We start from the raw sequence: 25,922 nt of genomic DNA on the forward strand, positions 1-25,922 counted from the left end.
ATAAATTACGTAATTCACGTAGATATATCAATATTACGTTCAACATTTCGTTTAAAATGCCAGATTTCCTGCAAATACATTAGAATTTACGAAAGGAATTTCACTACTAATTGCCTACTTTGCGTACTTTTCTACTACCATTTTCGAAACAAGGGATTGCATTCTTGCCCTTTCTCTGTCCTTCGTAAATGCAACCTTTTGTAAGGGAGTGTCAAACCGCAGCTGTCAATAATTATCTAACCTTGTATTATTGAATCATGAATGGAAGATAAATTTGAAAATCTGACTGCTTGAGAAAACAGCCTTAAACATTGAGTTTCGGCGAGGAGATATAACCATGATAAAAATATAGTAAGGTAGAACCGCTGAGAGTCACTTTTAAAATTCTTGACGTTTCCAAACAATTTAATTTTTAAATTTACTCACAAACTCACACACACATTTTCATTTTCAATCTCAAGCAACAACAATTTCGTACAATTTCAATTTTTTATTTTCACTTTTATATGATTTTAAAATGTTGGCAAACTTCAAAAAAAAATCATGGCCGACAAATTGAGAGAACGGTTATACCTTGCTATGTTTTTATCATGGATATAACATACAAGAAACTAAAGAAATATTTAAAAACCTCGTTTTCAAAAGAATGCCAAATTGGGTTTTCTCCAAATATTCCAAAACAAACCTAACCCTACAGTAGTAAAATGTTTTATCTTACGTTAATGTTAACGAATAAGACTTAGTCACATTAAATTTCAAAAGGTTATTTTCATATTGCTTTATAAGATCAACATGAATGTATACATAAATTAGGGTGCGTTCAGAATTGCATGAAGTCGAAGCATCAGTCTATTTTATTTCTACACTATAATTGATGGAAATGTCCGATATGTATGCGGAGCCCCGGTTAAATGCCGAATTGGAGCTTAGTTGCGCAAATAAGACATTCCCATCAATTATAGTTTAGGAATAAAACTAACTGATGCTTTGGCTTGATGCATTTCTGAACCATTATTACTTAGAACCATAATAATTTACATAGTACATTTGTATGGGTTTTGTAATAGGGACATAAACTTTGATCTTTCTTTGAGCAATCAGTACACTGTCAATGTCAAAACAACCAGTAAACGTAACACTCGCACTTTGGTAAAGTTCATTAACGTAATAACCTAGTAAAAAGTTCAGGCCTACAGAATCGCTGGTAGGTGTTCTCGTACTAGTGGAACAATGAGTTAATCGAAGTACTGAGTATATTGCTGCTGTACGGGCGGCTGTCGTGAACGATCCAAATCAGTCAATTCCACGGCCAAAATGTTTTAACATTTATTTGAAGCCTCTTACTTCTGAAACCAAAGTCGTCAAGTATGGATTGAAGACAATTTTAATACAAAAATGTGCTTGTAAACTTTGTGGATATTTAACATCACTCATAATTTCAATGTATTTTTCCCTAACAAAAAAATCATAAAAACGATTTTTTTTGGCATCTTTGTATATATGTATGTAATTTTAAAAATTCGTTTGCTTATCCTGATGATGGGCAGTTTTTAGTTGCATAACTATTTTGTCATGTCTCTTATTAGCGTAGTAATACTTTTCATTTCGAAATGCCAATTGAAATTAGAACTTCGGGAAATATGCATGTATTAACTATTTACGTACGTGTCACACAGTCGCGATTTCTTAATATGCTGTCATTCTCAATGATGTGGTACTGCCGGAGGAGTCTCGAACAATTATAAGCCTTTTGATGTGTTAAACAAAAGCATCGGAATACCTGCACATAGCAACAACCTGTTTAGCATTTAAAGCCCTGTCTATAAATCACACGCCTGGCAACTCTAGGCATATCTCTGCCGATATGATGTTGGAGCAGCCATGTGTAGGGAAAACAACAAAGGAAAACAAAAACCAGCTGACTCAGGTCAACGGCAGCCACCATTATGGTCGCCATATTGAATTGCATAATTTTTTGAATGCTCTCGTAGTACAACGTACTTGCACTAGTCCCATGAGCACGATTTTACAAAAGTCACAAATAGCAGTGCATTGGAGTCGTGTGTAGAGCATTTATACCTAAATCAAGAGAAAATCAATATCACAGCAATAAATTAAAAAGGCGACTTATTTAGCTGCACATGTATGTATGTACATATATACATATGTTCAGCCGACATATTGAAAAATTGTTTAAAGATAAGGAAAAATACAAGTGAGTGTCTACAGCCCGAATGTGAGCGTCCGCTTATACCAGTGGCGAGAGATTAGTTGGGGCATTTAAAAGTGTTAGGTGCGTCTCTTCAGCAGTCAGTCAGTATCCGCATTCGGTAACAACGGAGAGAGTTTTACGACAGCGCTAAAAAGATTTTCCTTTCAAGTCGAATTCATAATTCAATCAATTTGTGATTACCACATTATACGACCATTGTGTCTAGAAAACCATTATCAGGCAATATATAAACACATTAACTCATCAAAGGCCAACAATTGCCTTCTATACCAGTGCGTATAAAGGCACATAGACGATTGCGAATCAGATCAGATCGAGAAGGCGTTTTGAGAAATTGTCAAGCACCAGTAAATTCAATCAAAAGCAGAAAACGTTCGTGATTCCTTCATTCATTTGTTTTTTTCGTTTTTATCATCTGCATTGTGAATAATCGATCATTGCTTTGGAGTAATTTGTGTAACTGACCGACTTAATCGGCGGACAAAGTGAAATTCCACGTAGTACATTTATTTAAGAATCATTTCAACGGAAACATAAGTATTTAATTGCCGTGTGCTAATGAAATTTATTCATTTTCTTTTGTGCATTTAGCGAAGAAACACGAAATAAGTAAAAAGCAATACAGAGAGTGTGCAAGAAATCGTAAAATACGCGAAGTTACATTGAAAACCGAGGAAGGACTATTTTGCTGTGTGTTTTTAATTAGTCGAGGAAGCAAAATGATGAAATTATTTGCCGCAGTTTTGTTACTGGCCGCAGTGGTCAACTCACAGATGACCTGTAAGTATATTCTTAAAGATTTACATTGCCATTGTTTTAAAAGTTTTCGTGTGAAATTGTGATGGTTTTTTTACTTTGTTGAATATTTGTGTGAAAAATCGAAACAAAGTACATATTGGTGTTGCTGCGCACAGCTGCTCCGAGAGCAAAACGAGAGTTTCGGCTCTGCGAGAATTCAGAGAGAACCAAAACGAGTACGAGTACAAGGGTGAATTTATTGCGGTTTGATTTCATCACCAAGATTTGCTTTGTTTTCAAAATACGCAGATGTGAATTTTTCCATTTCGTATGACGACTAAAAACAGATTTTGTTTACAAACAATGACAATGCAAATTAGGTTGATGCGCACTTTGAGTGGACTGCCAAATAATCGACAAGAAAACGAATTGCCGGTTGGGGATTTGACGCAGTGCACTTTCGAAAATTCTGGTGAAAAAAGCAAATGCATTTTGTATTTATGCTTATATCTGCTACGCCCCCGAAACCGATATTGATTTTTGACTAAGAAGCTAATTCGAAGCCCAAATTATGGAGTTTTAACGTTGTCATTCCGTGCTTTAGCAAACGTATAAATACTTACACATATTTAGGTTATATGCACTTATGTACACATATACATATATATCCCAGTGGAGAAAGGGAATGCATTGAATTTTTCTACAATGAAAGGATTAATGACTTCGAGCGAATAATGTGTGGCCGCAACATTGAGACAACCGAATTATTGCATTCCTAATGCCTGGGACACCCATGTGGCAACGAAATTACAATATCAATATTGTATTTGCACGTGACACAAGTGTGGTATAGGTCGTAGTATTATGTTTGTTCCACACGAGGCCGCGGGATTCCGCCAGACAGCCCATAAAGCGTTCCTCACGCTATAAAATAGGGTAATAGATAGCGAATACGTTCCGCTATTGGATCGGACTTTTTTCCGGGCACAAATTTGCAAAAAGTCAAACTGCCATAACAGCTGTTGTGTCAATGGAAAATGCAACAGAAGTTTCAGAACATGTAGTTATTTGCTCATTTTATTGGCCATATTAAATAAATACACATAAAATCATTGTTTAGAGCTGATTTGGGGATTCCGGGCACGAAATGTGTTTTTTGAGTTCCTCACGCTCTGGGAATTTTTGACACTTATGAGATAGTAACTTATTTTTACGCTGTTATTACAGAAATAGTCCGGAAAGCGTGTGGAACCATACTCAGATGTGTATTTGTAGCATAAGCGATCGAAGAGATAATTTGTAGTTTTGAAGGCACAAGCAAAACAAAAGATTGATAACAAATATAATTATGTCCTCTTCCACGTTATCTCAACAGATGTTGTAGCCGAATGGTAGCGTGTTCGAGTACCAACTTTTACACTGCAAAGCATTTTATTTTCTCACTGGGATCTGATGTATGCATATGTATGCGTGTATGCATTGCCACCAATGTCAAACCAGTTGTTTTCATTCTTTCACTACCGACAAGCCTCAAGTAATGTCAGCTGCATATTTATTTGCTAAAATGACCTGTGTGTGTTCATGAAACATACCTCGAATTACATACCGACTTCATAATAAGGCACTTCCTTTTCCTTGTTTGCCTACTGCTTTCCGCAAAAGAGAAAATACACGGAACCACGTGCTTTGTAGTTCAGTTTAACCCTTCGTCTGACACATGAGTCCAGACAGGCCTTTTCCATTTTCAAATTACAAAAAAGGGTACTTAAAATATAGCTAAAGGCTTGAAATTTCAGGTAGCTTACTAAAGTTTAGTGAATTGCCAATCTGTAAAAAGTCGTGCTGGTATCATATATATAAATCTAGATATATAGAGATGTTGATTAATACATCACATTAGTAACACATAGGTCTGGCTGGACCCACATATATTCCGATGTAATTTTTACCTAAAATGAAGGAATGCAACCGTTTTTCAATGTTTCCTTTTGAATTTTTGAATTATCATGGCAAGAGATGATTTGCATTTTTAACCGACTTCCAAAAAAAGAGAAGGTTATCAGTTCGTCGGAATATTTTATTTTTATTTTTTTATTTATGTTACCACATAACTTTGGACCACGTCAATCGATAATTATTTTTCCATCGGAAAGGTAGTACCTCAGAGGTGGTCCCATACTAATCTGGTTAAGATCCGATCAGTGGCTCAAGAGATATATCTATATATATAACACGCGAAGGCATTTTTTGTGCCGCATAAAAGATCTGCGCCATTCGTTCGGGGTGTCAAATTAAAGCGCTTGGCCTGTAGATGTGCAAACTGGTTTTATTTTTTCGAAAGGAGTTGCCACCTGTTAAATAATTATACTCAAGCTATTTACTAATCAATGCCCTCAGATCCGCACCGTCCGTTCGATTTTCAAAAGTGAGGTACCAAATTAAAGGGCTTAGGGTGTGGATGTTCAAGAAGGTTTTACTTTTTCGAAAAAGAAAAGAAAATGTTAAGAAATTAAGCTCAAATTAATTAATAAGCTAAATCAATTATTAAATATGGGTAGCAATCGAAATGGTTTTGAAAAGGCTTTATAACTTAACTACGTATAGGAGGGCTGCCATATATAAAAAAAATTTTATTCAATTTTAATTATGTAAAGGAATTTGGTAAGTGAGTAAGGTATCGCTATATGGGTGTCATATAAAAGAGGTTTAAGAAGGTAGTAGTTTGGAAATATTTTGAATAGGGTTGCCACCTATTTAAGAAGTCTAATTAAACTATTTTATACCCAAGTTATATGAAATATGAGCGATGGATGTCAACTGAAAGAGCTTCAAGAAATTATTGGGGGATTCACAAAGGTGTCGTAAGTGTCGTATTGTTATATGTCGTAAACTTTAAAAACACCACTGAGAAATGGTTTAGATTAATCATTAGGAATATTTTTAGAGATTATTGAATAGGGTTTCACCTGTTTAAAAAATTTAATCAAATGTTGGCGTTTTGACGCCTTGCGGGCTCACCAGTTTATATATATTTTTTTTATATGAGAATTGAAGTCGGGTTTTTTTTTCTAAAAATTACTTGTTACCTAAAATGAAGGAATGCAACGGAATGCAAGGAAATACTACCCTATTATAATTTTACTCGCCTCCAAAGCTCTTCCAAGTTACTCAGAGCTCGCTTGTGCTATGCTAATCCTCTCTTGACCACAGCGCTCAATTTTTCGATGACGTTGAGGTCTGGGATTTGGGAAAATTTTGCCCAAGCAGCCGGCGGTGTTGAATATTTTTATAATCCTTTGGATCTCCGTCCTGCTGGCAAACAACTTCTTCCGCAAGGTTTGCGCTTTTGTCTACAAAGTCCGGCAAATTTGTTTGGAGGATATGTTCATTATACCTTTTACATTAACCCAATACACCAAATACCAGCAAGCAAAACATCCCAAGCCATTAAGCTGCAACTTAAATTTTGTAAGTCACGAGAATTCGAGCTTTTGAACTGAAAAGGGGTAATATGGTCCGATGGATCGAAAATTAATTGTTTCCAAAGCGATAAAAAGGCATATTTTTGGTAAAGACCTTATCAATATCTTCAAAAACACCATGCCAAGAAAAACATCTAACATGGTGGCCAACACAAATTCCAGACCTCAAATCTATCGAAAAATTGAGCGCTGTGGTCAAGAGAGGATTAGCATAGCACAAGCGAGCTCCAGTAACATGGAAGAGTCTTGGAGGTGAGCAAAATTATAATGGGGTAATATTCCAAGCGAAATCATAGAAAACTCAGTAGAAAGCATTCCCAGACGTATGAAAATCGCTATTAAAAGCGAAGGAGTCTCCACAATCCTCTTGATATATACCTCCTAAAAGTTCAAAACTGAGTAAAGATAGTTGCCTTGCGCTTTTGCTGTGAATCACTTGTTAATTTTTCTGTATACTAGGCTTTATACCTTAGATAATAAGGACAAATTGCTGAAATATTTGAATAACATACAATAAACAAGTTTAACTGAACAAATGTTGCACATATTTTCTATATAAATGTATACAATTTGCATGTGGGTCCAGCCAGACTCATGTGTACAAAATGTGCCAATCGAGACATGTGTCTGACGGAGAGTTAAATAGTGTATAACCAACACAATTTTACTTTCATTTCCTATTGTTTTCTCAAAATCAGTTCTCGAAACTTTGTTTTCAATAACAGTAAAATGCCCCAGTCTCAATGTTCGCCCCAGAAAGCCCCCTTTGCTAAATATTTATACTTATTATTATATTTATATATACCCACCCTGCAAACAATTGTTTTTAGCGTATTCTGAACTGTAGAAAAATTATAAAGAATTCGTAAAGATATCATCTGATTTTTTCCGAATTTTCTAAAATGCAATAAACTGTGCACACTTCGATTCTTTTACGAAATTTCGGTAGAAACTCGGTAAAGCAATGAAAATAATGCTGCTATGTGAAGAATTTCTTGCAGAATTTTTTCAGTTTTGTTTTTATTTTTCGCACAGAAATTTCTTTACGAGTTCGTGTCAACTGTTTTATATAATTTTCTTTGAAGATTCGTAAAAAATCGTTACAGAAATAAGATACTCGTTCAGATTTGGTTTGCAGGGCAGGTACTTAGTATAAGTAGGTACATATAAATATATACATATGTATGTGTGTGCATACAGTAGGTGGTAAAATGATGTCAGCTTATGATTATAATATAAAATTAAATTTGTGGTGGATATTAGACAATTTGATTTATAAATGTGTTTGAAAAGTTGTCTTAACCTGAAGTTGTTACTGTCCAGAACTTTTCGGAAAAGAACTAAACCGGAACAAATCTTCTCTGAACTATTCGGGAAGAAAGGAAGAAGAGACCAAAAATTTCCATAACGCTTTCATTAGTTTGAAATGTTTGAATACTAAATTAGTCAAAAAAGAACTGAAACATAATAATGCAAATTAAGTCAACGAAATACTTAAAACACGAACTTTTCTTTCATAGAAAATTAAAAATTGTTCCACAAATGAACAGTTAACGCTTATGTTGAAATTATCAATATTTCCTACCAATACTCATTCTAAACGTTAAGTTGTCAAAACTTCTGTTCTATAGCAGAACGTTTTAATAGCAGAAATCTTAATAGCTTCTAAGTGAATTTGTAATTTTGAGTAACTACATACACGCGCTGCTCATTTGCCAAGTCAAGTCTAAGTCTTGCATAACTGAACTTTTAAAAACGTCCCCGATACTTTCGTTCTCATTGGAAACGTTCTCATTCTGTTTTTCTTGAGAATGTTCCCGACAGTATTGTTCACAATTCAAACCGCTCTCAATACGTTTGTTCCCGTTTGGTTCTTTCGTGGGAACGTTCTTGCATTACATTTTGTTTTCAAGCAGAATTAAAGCTGCTTTATGTAAAGTTTTGAATATCCATACTAAAAATGAATTCATATTTTGTTCTAATGAGCTATTGGTAATCGGTATAGCGATGAAATTTTTCACTTCTGCATATTCCTTCACTTCAACAAATTTTTCTTACGCTTGTTCCCAACCAATTACTAAATCATAGAAGGGTGGATATTGGGTATCTGTAAACGGGATGTACTTATACCTAATATAACATATTCAGATCTCAGCTGCGCAAAAGATCTAATTAGAACCTATTCGAACAGTAGATGCCACCAAATAAGAAGTTACAGTTACAGCAGGATAAAGCGCCGAGTTACATAAACAAAAAGTGCAGGAATATTGCAGCAAAGATTTAAAGTGTTCGCCACGCAATCCAAATTCAATGCGAGAAAGCATACGCCACCCTGAAAAAGGATATTTAAATGAATATTATTTTTGGAAAGCAACTTTCTACTTAAGATAAAACTATGTAGTTCTAACTCAGTCGATTTTTTAGTTTGACGAAAAATAAATCTTTACATTTTTACTTTGTCAATTTTGCCACCTACTGTAGGTACATAGTATATATGTATGTATGTAGTACATAGAATTGAGCACTTCGTCTTGGCAAGATGAAAGTGACACATCGAATGTGCGCTCTGAGATCCACTCGTAGTTCGGTACCTACCCAACATTTTACCTACTCATTCCGCAGAGAAGTTAATTTGAGAGACTTTTGCGCACGGCACTAGTTGACTAGTAGCAGCGAAACGTTGCTTTGTTTAACGCCGTACATACCTCTTAAATCCCCCCTTTGTTTTTCAGAACTGCCGTTGTTGATCAAGCCACTGTGGGAACGTGTGAAATAATGTGTTGAGCGTTGTTGTTGCCCTCGAAATACCCGTGCACTTATGTACATATGTATGTATTTGATTGTTTAAAGTTTCCTAAGCGCAAGCCTGACTTAGACCCACAATCAGTGCACGGACTTCACCACTTTTTTTTTAGATCTACCTACTTTTTAACTATATTTTATTTTCTACCATCTTTTACCAACAGCGGCTAAAAATCTGCTAATATTTTCCGGAAGTGATACAAGAGATTTAAACTAACATATTTTGTCATCGAACACACTTAGAATAAAAATGAAAAGCTAAATTTGACCATAACCAATTAAAAAGTGAAATTGCATCTCTATTAGCTATTTATGAAAATATTTTTCCTTTGCAATACCTTTGTTTTGGTTACTGCCCAATTAATGGGTTGCAAACTTCAAGCACTTCACGAAATCCGTGATCGAATCGATTCGAAATTTCTTTTTTAGATTACGGCATTCGGTAGCTCCCTTTTCCAGTTTAAATTGTATTGGAGAAAAAAAGGTGTCACTTGATTTCATTCGATTCCAATCGAGTTTCACTCGATCAGGGATGCCGTGATTCGGGCCCAGTTTTATGTAAAAGTTTTGATATTAATAACCACCGAGGCGAAAATCCATCTTCTTACATTAATTCGCCTTGATTTGTCCTATATCAGTAGAAACTATATATGAATGCTTCTTTAAAAAAATCTACCAACTTCTACCATTTTTAATATGTAAAATCTACCGCAATACATTTTCTTAAGTCCGTGCACTGCCCACAATTGTTTACTTATTTGTACATGAAATTATGTCTGAATTATGTCTGAAGAGTTTGTAATGGCGTCATTCCATGGCATTTGTTGATAAGAAAATGATCTCGTAGTTATGTTTTAATTGAATGTAAATATTCGCTCTTATGGATGCACACAAAACATAGGCATTTGTAAACTAGCGGATTTCTATATACATATGTATGTAGCCGAACAAAATTTCTGACATTGGAAGGGACATCTGCGCTAGTTTTCAAATTTCTGTTTAAATCGCATGTATTTAGGTTTGTATACATACTTACATTTATATATATGTATGTATGTAAGTGGATTGTGTAAGCAGAAAAAAATTGAAGCTTAGCCTAAGCCATTTTCTTTCTATTTAAAATTTTTCTAACTTTGTTTTTTTCGTATTTTTTTTTAAGGCCGTTTGAAGCAGCACGGTATTCCAAACGAATGGGTCGGCCTTAGGGATACCACCGGAAAATGTTTACAGGAAATGCGTAATCAAGTCCAAATGGAAATCAACGCCTCCAACATCTACCTGGCCATGGCTGCCCACTTCTCACGCGACCTCATCAATCGTCCCGGTTTCGCCGAACACTTCTTCAAGTCGGCACGCGAGGAGCGTGAACATGGTAGAAAGCTCATTGAATATCTATCCATGCGCGGCCAATTGACGAAGGACGTCACCGAGTTGATTCAGCTTATTGTAAGTACTCACAAACAGTTCTATAAAAATAGCATCTACTTATCGCATTATCCCATTCGTCCCATACGATGATATCTATATGGCCTGTTTGACTTTCAACTAACGACTACATCTTGGCAATTTCCTTCTTGCAGGACGTTGACGTTAAGATCGACAGCGGTGTTGATGCCCTCCGCCAGGCACTCGAGTTGGAAACCAAGGTCACCCAGAGCATTCGTTCTTTGATTAAGACCTGCGAGAAGTCGTCGCCCAGTTGGTACCACTTGTCTGACTGGCTAATTACAGAATACTTGGAGGAACAACTCACCGGAGAGCGCGATTTGGCTGGCAAGTTGAGCACTCTCACCAAGATGATGGACTCCCAGGGCGCTATTGCCGAATTCTTGTTCGACAAGCAATTGTAAATTGCCTCACCAGTTCACGCACATATGAAGAACATACATAGATATATTTTCAATAAAAGAAGAACGCCAAAACAACAACAATGCGTAAAATTATCCACTTCCCGCAGAATGGCGTGACAAAAGCGGTAATAAAAAAGAAGAAGCTCGTCTCAGCTCATCGTTATACAAATTATGAATAAATAAGTGATGAAATTATGCATACCTACATATATAGATTGAAATTATGGAAAACTTAGTATTCGCTTTGAAGTTTTGTGTATTACATATTGCGTTAGTTAAAAAATTTATTAAAAATCAGAAAATAACTCACACAAACTATATGTTTCAAATTGTTTTTCTGTACTCATAAAAATCATTTTCAGGATTCTAAATACTTAAATAAAAATTTATAAAACACAGCTCAAAAACCACAATGAACTATGTGTGCATTTCAATTTCATTTATTTAGATAAATATTTATATGTATTAATGCGCATATGTATGTACATAAGTATGTACTTCTGTACGTGCCATCAAAAAACTATTGTAGCTAATAAATTTGGCTTAATTAGATTTATGTATAATATTTTCACTAGACCAGAACAACAATTCGGTTATAAATAATTTTGCTAAAAAGGCCGAGCATTGAATATATTTCGATAACTAAGTATGTAAGTTTGGTTATCTATGAAGTGATATTTGGAGAGCGAAAAATAAATACATTCATATATTTCTGTGTTAACTGCGATTTAAAGCAGTTTGAGAAAAATGGCGAGTTTTACTTATATTTTATTGAAAGCATTTAGAAAATTTCCGCAAATGTGAGTGAAGTCGTGGTGATGGTATTGTGTGGTGGGTTTGAGGTAAGCAATTATAAGTATCCATTAAGTACACTGTATAGCTATGAAAATTAATCACCCTCATTGCGAGAGTCGTGTCGAATGCAACTCGTTTTTCCAGAGTCGAATCGTATCGAAAATTTCACGTCATTGTCTAAAATTTCCACTCGACTAATGTATTAAAACGAAAAAACTTGGCAGCACTGTATAGTTTTCGACGATGTTCATCGTTTACGTATTTCAGCACGACAGTAGACAATGCCGTCGAGTCGTATAATTTAGCCAATTTGCGACTTACGCAACCTCCGTGACCTCTTTCGATTCACTAGTTAACTGGTAAACAAAAACTGCGGTTTAGAGGTAAACCCAACTAAGACTGAGTTACTTCTCTTTACATACTATCTTACCTTTATAACTATGAAAATGATGCCTGCTTGTTTTCAAAAGTACCGCCAAGTATTTAAAAGTAATTATCGACATCAATCTGCTCTGGAATGACTACACAGCGGAATGCATTATGAAAGCCTAACGGCTTACAAAAAGGCAATAGGTATGTATTGTTATTTCGGTTTGAACCGAAACTTTGCGTGCATCCATTACTTCGTTTTTTCATATGCATTATTTTGCTTTTAAAAGTAAAGTGCGTATATGGATAATTTCGTTTTTTTTTTCTAATATGAATACGCAGGAAGAAGTTCTGGGCAAAAATACTTTCGCCCCTCTTTTCCGGCAACACAGAAAGGAGAGTTCTACTTAGTAATGACAAAAATATATCGCGCAATGTTGTAAAGAACATTTAGTTTCCTACTACAAATACTATCACAATTAGCAAACATTTCACAACCATATAATAACGTCGCACAGTGGGGCAAAGAAGGTTGCTCTTGACTAATGAATTTTGAGAGCCCAAATATGAACCGATTTCAAGTTTCTTTTCTTTAAATAAAAGATAATTAAATTTCGCGTCGACCTATCAGTGGCGATTTTTTAAAAATGCTCTGGTTTTTTTTTATTTATTTATGCTGAAAGAAAAAAAATTTCACGATTGAATGCTTCCACTTTTTTGGAAAATACTTGAAATTAATTTCAAATGCCTGCAATTATTTAAGCAACTATTTATAAACATTTTTCCATAGGAAACATTTAATTAAAAAGATATGTATTTTTAATTTGTCATCTATACTGGTATATTTTTTAAAGCCGTTTTTTTCTAATCGAAAAACTCGAGAATAGCTGTACCGATATTTTTGAAATTTTGGACCTCGACTCTAGACCCTCAAGGGATGATAATAGAAGAAGAATTATTTCGATATATCAAGGGGGCGTGGCACCTCCCATACAAACTAAAGTTTTCATACAACATATCTCTGGAAGTATTGATCGTAGAGTGCTGCAACTTAGTACAAAGATATATAATATCAACGCCAAACTCATGGGGGGAAAATGGGAGAAATTGGAAAATGAGGCGTGGCACCTCCCATACAAACTGAATTTCTCAAATTAAAATGTGTATAGGGTGTGAGAAATTCAGTATGTATGGGAGGTGCCACGCCCCCCTTTTCAATAATTTCCATTTTTTTCAACGAGTTTGGCGTTGATATTATATATCTCTGCACTAAGTTCAGCACTCTACGATGAATACTTCCAGAGATATGTCACGCATATTTCAATATCCATATCGAAATAATTTTTCTTCTATTATATCCTTTGAGGGTCTAGAGTCGGTGTCCAAAATTTCAATAAAACCGGTACAGCTTATCTCGTGTCCTATGGAGAAATGTTTATGAATATTTTTTTTACAGAATTGCAGACATTTGAAATTAATTTCAAGTATTTTCCAAAAAAGTGGAAGCATTCAATCGTGAACATTTTTTTCTTTCATTTTTCAACATAAATAAATAAAAAACCAGAGCATTTTTAAAAAATCGCCATGGATAGGTCGACGCGAAATTTAATTATCTTTTATTTAAAGAAAAGAAACTTGAAATCGGTTCATATTTGGGCTCTCAAAATTCATTTGTCAAGAGCAACCTTCTTTGCCCCACTGTGCGACGTTAGCAAGTATGTTTTGGCCAGTAACAGTGGAATTTTCAACAGTGTAAAGTACTGAATGCCCCATAAGGTCCGAAGCATGCCATATACTTTGCCAATAGTGCCAAGAATGTGATTATTCCACGCCAGAGTACTGTTGAAAATTATTCCTAAATTTTTTTGCACGTATTTTATCACAGAATTGTTCAGATTAACCTCGTTATAGTCGTCAAATTTCAAAAGTTTCTTATAAATAACAATCAAGGAATCCAACTCGCGGAGAATTCCCCGATTAGCGGGGAATTTCAGCTTGCGTGGGGAATGGACCGTTTTTTCTTGGGAGTTTAAGTTTACACGGGGAAGCGGGGGATGAACTGTTTTTTTTTGAGGAATTAGGTGTAAATAATTTTAATTTTTCGCTTCACTAATTTCATAATGATTAATAAAAACTGTAAGTTGCAATGTCTCACCCGCCACCGTAGAATGAGCCGTATGCAATTTTGAATCTCGTTCAATTCTTGTATAATAGTGTCAAATTGCTGATAATTACCGTTGATTTTTTAGAATTTTCTTTGTAGCATTTGCTTTCAAATAAAGAATAAACACAATTTATTTTATTTGGAAGAAAACCGCAAGCAACTCCTTCGGCAAAAAAAAAAAAATAATAGTACAGTTTTTAGGTACTTGAAACTTTCACTTTTTATACTAGAACAAGCCCACTCAAAACTGCATACTCAAAATTTTTTCAGAAAATCTAATTAAAAAGTTCGAAATTTCTACGAAAGTTTGTTGATTTTTTTTTTTTTAAATATTGCGCAAAGTTTGAAATTTGGACTTAAATGGTTTTTGTTAAAGAATGAATTATATTTTGATAAGATTAACTCCAATTAAATAGCAAAAAAAAATAATAATAACTGTGAACCGCTGTATGTATGTAAATATTATATGTACATTTTTTATTTTTCTTTTTTTGCTAACAAACTTAATAAAATTTTGGTTTGGTTTATGAATACATAGATGAATTATACATATTTAAAAATAAAATAAACGGAAATACCAGAAATATATCAAAATATAAACAGTTTTTTTTTTTTTTTGTAATAAGGTCTATGGGTGGGGAATCTTACGAAATTTTGGGCGAAATCGGGGAATTTCATTGGCGAAATCGGAGAATTCTCAAAAATGAGTTGGCTACCCTGATAAAAATGCACTTGGATTTGCTCGGATTAAAGACTAATTCAAAGAATACAAGTCGCTGTTTAATAGCGTTTTAGTTTCTACAAAAAATGTTGTCTTCTCATTGCCCCCTTCTTCATATTTGTGCGTAGAGGGCAAAGAGAAGGTAACCTTTTCCGGTAGAAACGAAAACGCTATAAGTAAGTTATACATGTGTTGCCAGATGCAGGGGGACAACTAAGATACAGTTGGGCATCGTCTGCGTAAACATGGACATTACTATATTTTAACACAGTTGGAAGGTCATTAATATACAACACGAACAGTAAAGGACTAAGGATTGATCCTTGCGGAACCCCATTAGCAATAGGCAGCGAGTATTTATAATTTTTTATATAAAATTGCGATTAACAAAAACTGGCGTTGGTTTTCCGAATTTTTGTTGCTAACGGTCGCCAGAATTTTGCGTAGAAATGCTAATAGTTTTAAAGTTATTTGTTTACATATTTTTTATATAAACACTGCACTAACCACTGTTCTCTTCATTATTATATCACCTTTTCTTCATAAACAAATGAATGGACATTTTTTTTACTAAATATTTAACAATTAATGCTTATAAAAGTGTTCTTTAAATAAGTTTGTATTCGCAAACAATCTGTAAACGCACAATTGGTGAGCGATGGCCGCGAAGTATGTAATGCCAGATCGTTGAAAACTTTACCCAAAAATACTTTGTTAGGCATTACGAAATATAAATTATATAAAATATATAAATGTCAAGGGAAAACAATATTCTGCCTTGCAATTCACTCGAAAATATGTATTCCGCCCATATTAAATACATGGAAACCAAAAGTGAAATGTGAACCGGTTTGGGGAAAATGAAACCCACGACAAGGCTGATTTTGCTGCAAAGCGGCGCTTTTTTTATTTCAATAAATATTGAAAATTTGTAATAAAAAATCGCCTACAAATTTCCGCCTGCGGCGCTTTTTTTGATTCTCTGTATATAAAGAAAATTTTTAATCAAAAATCGCGTTATTTTTTATTACAAATTATCGCCTTCAGAGCTTTTCTACAAATTCAATACTTCAATATATATTTAACGTTTTTAATAAAAAATGGGGGTATGCATACTTTGATATACATATAGTGAAAATGTGCACTAAAAAACGTGCGTTTTCATTGTTTCCGTTTTCAGTTTGTTTTTCGACATTTTTTGGTATGTGTGGCAGCACCGAAGTTTCAGTTCAATCGCTCTACAAAGGAAAAAGTGAGGTTGAATTTGACTTTTTAGCAAATTTAACTACTAATTACTTAAAACCTATAATAAGCCTCCGGAGGAAGAGACCTTCAGATTTAAAATCAGCGGGACGCCCTCTACACCCTCATCAGCCTTTTTTTTCTATGTAGAAACATGACCAAGTTTATCTTGTTTTAAGCTCAATTCGAAAGCATTTGTATTGAAAATAAGAGTAGGTGTTTTCGCTTTTCTTGTAGTTAAAGTAATTTTGTACAATTTCGGTCGTTTTTTAACATTCTTATTTTTTCTACATGGCTTGAGGTTTACGTGAAATAAACTTGCTTAAAATATTTTGGACAAAATGCCATAGAAGTTGGGAAATTTTGAGCCGGCTGGAAAATTTTAAAATTAAATACAAACATACATACATATATACATGTCTAGGCCTCCGACCTGTAGTCCGATACTTAAAAAGTGCAGGCGATTTTCTTGATTTTGCTTTTAATATAAAAAATGCAGTGTCCTTCTAATGATGTTGGCTTATGAAAATTTTAAAGAACTAAATTCAAACCTCAACATAAACCTCACAGCAGTTTCACATAGTCTTCCACCATCAATGTGACAGCAGAGGACATGGAGCGCAATGACTGCATTAAATATGCCGCTTGTATGCCAGAAATAACAAAAAAAAAAGCTTTTGAAAAATTGGGAGGATATTTTCTTTCAGCTGCTAATCCTATTTACCAAGTTGAAGCCCATTAACCCTTCAATGCCTATTTTATGCGTAAACATCATACATAAACGGAATAATTCATGAGTGAAAGGATTTGTCCATCCACCAACCCCAAACGTACATATCAATATACATATGTATATACAATACAGAGGACATGTATTGAATTATGATCACTTGTTACAGCTGTCAATATGCTGTCAATCTCTCCATACACTCACAAATAAACACACACCACAGCTATATAAATACATAATAAAAAGTTAGTGAAAGCGCTGACACCTAAACAGGCTAACGGCAACACAAATTTACAAATTGGACATCAAGTGTCTTTTGCCCATTCGCTTCCATTCTCCAAAGTGTACGTGCCCATCAATGGTTTTATAATTCGTGCACTCTTTTTTTTATATTCTTTTTGTGTGGTTTTCAAAAAAGAGTTGTGTAAATAATTACCTGCATTAACATGCTGCCACCCTAATAAAATATGTACATACATACATATGCATTTGTAACTACATGTCCTTAAATATGCACACAATTGCGTTTGAAGGAGTTTAAGTAAATAAAATTTACCCCATCTAGACCATTTGAATTTCATAGGAAACCTTTGACAGAAGGACATCATTTATGAACGGAATATTTACGTACATATGCAGGTGATGGCACATATTGTGAATTTAAGAATAACATCTTGATGAGGAAACAAGTCGTGGTACAGAGGTCAATATCATTGCTAAAGAGGTGGATTGCCATTTGGAGTAATTATAATGTGTGGCATAAAGTGAACTTAAAATGCAATATTTAATGGCATAATAATAGAAATATAGAGTAGTATATTGATAGGCAGGCTTATCATATAAACTATTTTTTAAGAAAGAGGCCAGCTTTTTCAAAGGTTAAAATCAATAAATAAATAAGTCAAATAAAATATTACAACAATTTGGGTGTCGAACGAAATCCAATCAACAACGATTTTTTCGGAATATATTCTTAAATAAGGTTGCCACCTCTAAAAAAAAGCTAAAAATAATTTTATTCAACAAGTAAATCGAAATATTTTAATATGGGCACCAAACGAGGTTTAAGAATGATTTATTCCAAAAGTATTTTCAAAGGGGTTGCCAGCTGTTTAGAAATTCAAAGTCAACGAGAGAGGTTTGAAGAAAGTTGTCTCTATTTCGGAAATATGATTGATAAGTTAAGCCACAAGTTTAGGAATTTCAAATCAATTTAGTTGACAAGTTAAATGAGATCATATTAATGTAAAAAATCTGAAGGTTTGTGATTGAGTGTGTTTTTTGCTCTATCTTTGGATAAAAATGGCTTGTGGGAATGCGCCCGATGACTGAAATTTAAGTTTGCTCTGCCCAAATCAACAAGAAGGGCGACCCCGCCATTCGCGCCACTACCGCAGCATCAACCTTCTAAGCTTAGGTTAGAAGGTATTGTCGAGTAGTATTCTGTGAAAGACTAAAGCCCACCGTCAATGAACTGATTGGGCCTTATCAGTGTGGGTTTAGGCCTGGTAAATCCACCAGAGACCAGTAGTGCGATTCACTAACTGTGCTGCCGCTAATGGGCACAAATCCGTTGCATATGCCAAGAAGAAGTAAATGCGCAATACCCTCCACAAAAAAAATTTAAAAAATCAATGGTAACTTTTAGCGACTTGGAACTTGCACTTTATTGGATTAAAATTGAATGGGCATACCCGAAAATCGTATAAAGCAGAGGTGGGCAGCTTCGGCAGAGCATTTTTGTAGTGTGCGTGCGAACAAGTCGTGCGGTTAAATGAAGCTTTCGCTGTCTTCCCAAGCAGAGCGTGTATGTATACGCGAATACGCCGCGCAGTCGCCCACCGTGTGTAAAGATTCTGAAAAAACAGTTCGAAATCTTGGTAAAAGTTTTTCTAAGTTTGATTGAATTTTGTGTAAGATTTGAAACTTTTATTTATGTGGTTTCTGTTTATATATAGTAGATGGAACTATTAAAAGTAAAATTATTAGAAATGAATAAATACACATAAGTAGCAAACAACATTATATATAATTATATAATTTTGAATTTTGCTGCCATATTTTACTCGCAGCTGTAAATAAAAAGTTTACAAAAAACATTTAACGTGAAAAACGTGTTAATATTAAAAAAAATTCACTGTATGCACAATTTGTACATATGTATTTATTTTCAAGACTGACTTTATTATGCTAGTGTCATAATGATTAATAAAGAAATATTTAAATTTGCACATACATATATGATATTTATATTTTTAATAAACGATGTACACGCATTAAATTGAAAACTTTAGTTACCCAATTCCTTTAAATTCAAGGCATATTCAGTTCCTCTAAGATTAAAAAAATAGACTTATCACCTTTTAACTTCCAGCTTTCTATATTTGTTTTACACCCCTATGGAATAGCGCATTCTGCAATATTTAAACAAAATAAAACAAAATTTCGTAAAAATTTAAGTTTTTAATCAGAATAATAAAATCAAAAACTACGTATGCAGTTTTGAAGCCTTTTCAATTTTAGTACAATACAAATCCTTTGATTTTTGATAAAAATTTTTCTTGCGGTGCTGTGCATTTTTTCCATACGAAAGAATTTTAGAACGTACCTTTTATATTTTATTAACAACACCAATCTAGACGTCGTCAAATAAGCGGCCTTTGTTATTGGTAAAGACAACAGCTGGTTTGGCGCTAACGAATGTTGTTAGGGAAACGTTTACTGAATAGCTAAATTGTTAAAATTTTCCTTTAGCTGACTTAACAAGAGTTTTTAAAATCGTGTAGTGAATCGCACCACCGGTTGTCACAACACGCTAAATCTTGGAAAAGACCCGCGAGAAAAGGATCGACACTCACCACCTATTTGTTGACTTTAAAACCGCTTTCGACAGCACTAAGAGGAGTTGCCTATACGCCGCTATGTCTGAATTTGGCATCCCCTCAAAACTCATACGGCTGTGTAAACTGACGTTGAGCAATACCACCAGCTCCGTCAGAATTGGGAAATACCTCCGCCAGCTGTTCGCCACCGAACGGGGTTTCAGACAGAGCGACTCCCTTTCCATGTGACTTCTTTAATCTGATGTTAGAGAAGATAATAAGAGCTGCAGAATTGAAGCGGCCAGGAACAATTTACTACAAGAGCGTGCAATTACGAGCTTATGTTGATGACCTTGACATCATCGGTAACAAAAACCCCGAAGTCTGTTCTGACTTTTCCAAGTTGGATAAGGAAGCACAGCGAATGGGTATGGTGGTAAACAAAGACAATGCGAAGTGTCTCCTGCCTTCAAACCAACAGTGAGCACATTCGCGCCTTGGCAATCCTAGGGGGTGAGAGCATTACTATTCCGACTTTACTGTTTTTGGACCACCCTAATGTACATACACAGTTAGGTACATACATACGTACATAGTTACGGCTTTTTGTATTTCAGCGACGTTGTGAGCTAAGCCCTTTCCACACTATACTAACGATATGTACATACGTGCATTTACACATAAGTACAAGGGGCAGGCGGAAACTTGAAACAGCCACGCAAGGTTCCGTCTTAAGTAACCCTTCCACAAGTGTTCAGCAAAATGATAAGATGGTGAACACCGGTTTAACATATTGACTTATGTACTGTTTAATACAAGATTTATGTGCTTACCCAGCATCAGCACTAAGATTCTCGCTGCTGCCTCCAAACCCACCCGACCACCAACCGAGAGCATCGCCAGCAGCCAGTTGTCGAGGCATTTACAAGCAATGAAGGATTTGCATATTAGCACATGCCAGCAAAGGCGTCCCTCCCTCTGCAGCGGCAATTTTCAACTAACCGGTCTGATTGGTCTTTAGATGGTAGTTGCTTAATTTTCACACCCCCCAATAGTGCGTTGAGGCCGCTGGCCCATCTGGGGAATGCAGACAAGATTTGCATTTGTCTGCAGTGGTCCAAACTCAGACAGGTGGCGGAGACGGAGGCAATTGAGGTTAAGATTTAAGCAGGAAAAAGACGTTTAAATTGGATATAAATCATCGAAAATGCACCAACTCAGTCACACATACACACTACACGCACACATTGTTAGACGCGCCGGACTAAGATGTCCTGGCAGCAAATTTGGAATTCCTTAACGAAAGGGTTCTACGACACTTAAGAATCCCAGGCACGCTTAACAGAATGTAAAGGATGTGCATGGATATGTATGTATGTATGTGTGTGCATATCTATCTTTGGGAGTGTAAATGTACTTGGCTATTAGAGATGGACCCACACATGCTTAAGCTTTATGAGTATGTAATACCCTTTGATTTATCGTGTTTGTTGTGGAATATTGTCATGTTTAATTTAACGACTATATTTATGCGTATTTTCTTATTTTTTGGGTAAATTTATTTATCAAAGCACCAAAGGCAGAGCACATCGACCCACAGATATTTATTTATTACCATTTTTATGTATCATGCATGTATGTATGTATGTACATACGTCCTTATCAAAAGACAATGCTTATGGCCAATTTGGGAGTTGCTTGGACGATGGATGGTTCGGTCACTGCTCTGGCGTGCCAGGCCCGCGGCTATTATTTATTAAGATTTCTTAGCAAACTTTTGTAATTACGACAACTTTCACTGGCATGTGTGTCTATTGTCAACCAGTGCAAAACTTTGACTTATGCGTGTGCATTTTAGGAAAATAGCACTTATTTTAACTGGCCAATGACTACTACTAATATTTATGTACACAAATACTTTTCAAAGTTATGTAAAACTTTTCTATTGGACTTTTTCGCTTTTATCTTGGTTATATATACATATTCGCCTTTTCCCTAGAATGCTAGAATGCTCTTCCATTCCTTAGTTATGTGCATGGTGCAACGACCGCTTACATGACATACACATGTATGTATGAATATATATAGAGTGTAAGCCAAAGCCAAGCTTCGTATGGAGAAAAATTTAAAAAAATAATCGAAACAAAGAGTCTCTGAAATCTTCAAAAATGGCATCAATACATAAATGTCTAACGGTAATTATCACCATTTAAGTTTTGGTGGTAGTTTTCTTCAGTCCAAAAATTCAGTAGTTAAGTATTTAATAATTTAATATTACGTTTTTGAAATAAGAAACGTTGTTTATTTCTACACTACACCATGATCGAGAGGAGTGAGTATGACGGTCTGAAGGGCGAAGTTGTCTTTTGAAACTTTTGAGAATATAACGAAAAATTTGTAAAACAAGTCAAGTATAAAGAAGATCCTTTTCACAACTTTCGCACATTTTCAGGCCAATTTCTTTAATATACCAGCAAAATAATGCAACGATTTGTGCCACAAAAGCTGTAAAAACAATGATAACGAAACAATTTTATTTATTTTTTTTCAGTGGACGGTTTATTAGCTGGAAACCTGTTTTGCTAAATTTACGAGGCAGTCTAGGCTCTCATTGCGGAAATGTTTTTCTACCTCAAGTACTAGCTTTAAATAATGGAAGTAAAGAGAATAATATGCTTCGATTAGCTCAATCTAACCGTTCCCTTTTGTAAAGTCTCTGACAGTGTTGCCACAACATTTTATTTTTATTTTTTGCCAAAATTACCAGAAATAGTTAGCAAAATTCAACAAAAAATTACCAAAAAATTGCAGAACCGTTCATACACATTTCGGTACATATGTACATATATCCGAATTGTTATAATTTTTATGTACACAACACCAGAAATGCTTGGTGCGTGTTTCAAACCTAAGGCTACGTTCATACAGAAAGCGGAGCCGAGCTGAGTGAAGCTTTCAAATTGCTGTAGTATATGAAAGTGTTCATACGGAAAGCTTTTTCATAAGCGTTTTAAAGCTGAAAGCAAGGAGTTTTTAATTTTGAATTTTTTGTTTAATTTTTCAGCTTCGTGGCGCTGCTGCAAACAAAATAGCAAAATATTCAAATAAAAACGAATTTTACAACTAAGCTTTTGAATAAAATTGAGCAAATATCTTTGCCGCTTTTCATTGGCGGTAAGCTTTGTGGTACCTTTGCAGCCGAGACCATGAGAAAAGCTCCGCTTCGCTTCGTTCAGTGTGAACACCAGCAGCTTCGCTTTGTTCCGCCTTGCTTCGATCGGCGCCGCTCGACTTTCTGTGTGAACGCGCCCTAAAAGTGGTCGAAGAAACAAATTTGTCGATCCATCGATAATTTTCGCAATTTCCGGAAGAACTATCGATACTATCGCGATATTATCGTTTAAAAACTTAATAAATATAGGGTTAATGGTAATTCGTTTTGAACGATCTTAACAAAGTTGTATTCAATTCAGTCAAAATGTGTTTAATTCAAATAGATATTGCACGTTTAATACTATAGAGATATAACTCAAAATTTGCTTTTTTGGAGATTTCATTATGCATTTAATGAGCATTATAAATAGAATATGTTCAGCCCAACAAATTATTAAACTTTCCAAAAATGGTGAAGATTTGGGTCTTTCCATCTGCCTTTTAGTAGACAAACTGCACGAATTGATAAAACTTTAATTGCGTTTTCACACAAAATTGAAATTTTGAAATACTCGTTACTTCGTTATATTATAAAACATATTATATTATTCTATGTATGTATATAGAAAAATGCCTAAAATTGCAGAACATTTATTATTTTTCCGAAAAGAATTTTTGCAGGGAAATTACCCAACCTTCAAATGTTCCAGAAAAAGATGGTAACGGAATTAACTATGTAAAGTAATTATCGATAGACTTTCTCAAACTTTACAGGATATGAAAAAACGTATCGTTTAAAATTGTGTGCATCTTTCAAATTGTAAATTTAAAGCAAATTGATTCAGTACACCCAGTACATCAGTCCGTCCTAAATTATCTCCCAATTTGAGCACTTTTTGCAAGATGCGTGCATAGAATATCTATCAGCCAATATTATTTACTACAAATAATGCAACAAAACCAACAACAACAAAATATAAGAATATTTACTTGAGTTTATCAATGAAGAAGAAAAGATTTTGATGGATTTCCACAAATTCTTGAAATGCTCGCAATTGGACATCTCGATTTATGGCCGAGCAGAAAGTATTCGTATGTAACAGTATCTGGTTAATGTTTAAGTATAAGAAGATGACGCAGAATAATCCAAGCTATGCCGGGCCGGAGGAATTCCCTAGAAAGTTGTGTTGTTGCTGTTTTCTTTTGGTGCGGACCATTATTAGCGCGTGGCTATCTCGCACACCGAATGCGGGTGAAAGGGTTAATGGCGCGAATGGTGGTCGAACTGACTGACACCACTACAAAGGCAGATGCATGTAAAAATGCGCTGGACGATTATTGGACGGACGAATGTTCAGAAGTATGTATGTATGTATGTAGTGGGTGTTTGGTTCTGCAGTTTGATGATGGATTTTGATAAATACCCTTAGGGGACTGATTTGTTTGTGGGAGTACTGGCAGCCTTGAATACATCGGAAATTGGAGTTTGTGGGAGAGACTTTGCGCCTTTTAGTGTTATCTGATTGTTTTAGTTGATTTGTACTTTGTATTTTTATTCGATTTTGTATTTGTATCTCCTTGCGGTTATTTGTTCTTTTTTGTTTCGATTGCCGATATCCACGGTTAACTAAGCTGGTACTTGAGCATATTAAATTGCGACAAATGGTCACTTTATTGAAGATGAAAGCAAAAGGGGTGCCGAATTTATCGTACATTTGGGAGAATTCCAACTGAAGTGACATTTGCCAAAGGCATCCCTGCAACGAAAACCGTGAATCAGTGGAACTAATAACTGGTTAAAGATTACCTTGTACTGATTCCATCCTTGGGAGTGATAGTTTAAACGCCGACAATAAAACAACAACTATCACCAAGGATTTACTACTGTAAATTGTATTTTCGGCTGAAACCAATTTCTTCCCACTTGATTTTTGAAAGCTTTAAGATCTTCTTTTGGAGATGAAAATTGTTTTTGCTTCCTGTATAGGAACACAAAAGAAATTGGGAATGTACGTCGGATGACCCATCAATTCGATGCTTTGCAGCAGTCGAAAATCATTTGTTGCACTAAGTGTGTGAGAGAGAGATCGCATTTGCCTGATGAAAGACCACTTGTCGCTTTCCGTTGTTTTTCCGCCATTCGCCCAAGACTGTTGTCAAACAAATGGCTACTTAATTGCCAAACAAATGGCTACTGAAATCGCTTCAAAACTGGATTAATAGGTTCCATATGTTGGTCCAGAAACCTGACGAAAAAATGACGAAACCCCAACTACGGACATTTATTGAAGCTAATGCCAATTGAAGAGAAATTTGCGAATTGGCTATCAAAAAGCATTATTCATGCTACTAGGCTGGTTTTGTTAGAATAACTGTCAGAGATTCGCTTTTTGACAGCAACTAAAATGCGGAGGGTCGCTGCCTCCTTTCAAAGCGTAGTTCGACCAGCTCATACAATTTAAACTAAAACGAAAAAACTACACCTGAACGAACATTGGCAACAGACAAAACGGCAGACAAGTCGAACAAGAAAACTCAATTGCAAATAATGCTTTTCGTGCAAATACTTAAGCTATGCTTTTACAAGACTTCAATGGCAGGATAACATCGATTTCAAGCAATGCATATACATATGTACATATACGCATACTCGAACACTCGCATAAAGGCAGCGAGCATTTGTCTGGCGGCTTTTCTGCCGAATGCACGCGGGCAATGTAGAAAACTAAAGGACTTGCGAGCAGGAAACGCTAACGGCTGTTAAACTTCGCAGCAGCCAAGCGAATACAGGAAAGGATAACGTTCGCCCCAGAGCATGAAC

At 35.2% G+C, this 25,922-nt stretch overlaps 1 protein-coding gene across 1 annotated transcript; it reads left to right on the plus strand.

Annotated features, from left to right (window-relative positions):
- Positions 1 to 2,299: 2,299 nt before the first annotated feature.
- Positions 2,300 to 11,425, plus strand: Fer1HCH (ferritin 1 heavy chain). Its single transcript, XM_017625286.1, has 4 exons — positions 2,300 to 2,605; positions 2,825 to 3,013; positions 10,415 to 10,701; positions 10,836 to 11,425. Exons 2-4 carry the CDS (start codon positions 2,953 to 2,955, stop codon positions 11,103 to 11,105), a joined length of 618 nt encoding a protein of 205 aa, XP_017480775.1. The 5' UTR covers positions 2,300 to 2,605; positions 2,825 to 2,952; the 3' UTR covers positions 11,106 to 11,425.
- Positions 11,426 to 25,922: the final 14,497 nt, after the last annotated feature.

Source organism: Rhagoletis zephyria, unplaced genomic scaffold (genome assembly GCF_001687245.7).
Source record: "Rhagoletis zephyria isolate East Lansing unplaced genomic scaffold, Rhagoletis_zephyria_1.1 Rzeph_scaffold_03978, whole genome shotgun sequence".
Lineage (NCBI taxonomy): Eukaryota > Metazoa > Arthropoda > Insecta > Diptera > Tephritidae > Rhagoletis > Rhagoletis zephyria.

Excerpts from the sequence above, each read along its gene's own strand:
- Fer1HCH (XM_017625286.1), top strand. The coding sequence starts at position 2,953 with ATGATGAAATTATTTGCCGCAGTTTTGTTACTGGCCGCAGTGGTCAAC. Across the intron at positions 3,014-10,414 it reads GGTCAACTCACAGATGACCT|GCCGTTTGAAGCAGCACGGT; the intron begins GTAAGTATATTC and ends TTTTTTTTTAAG. Across the intron at positions 10,702-10,835 it reads CCGAGTTGATTCAGCTTATT|GACGTTGACGTTAAGATCGA; the intron begins GTAAGTACTCAC and ends TCCTTCTTGCAG.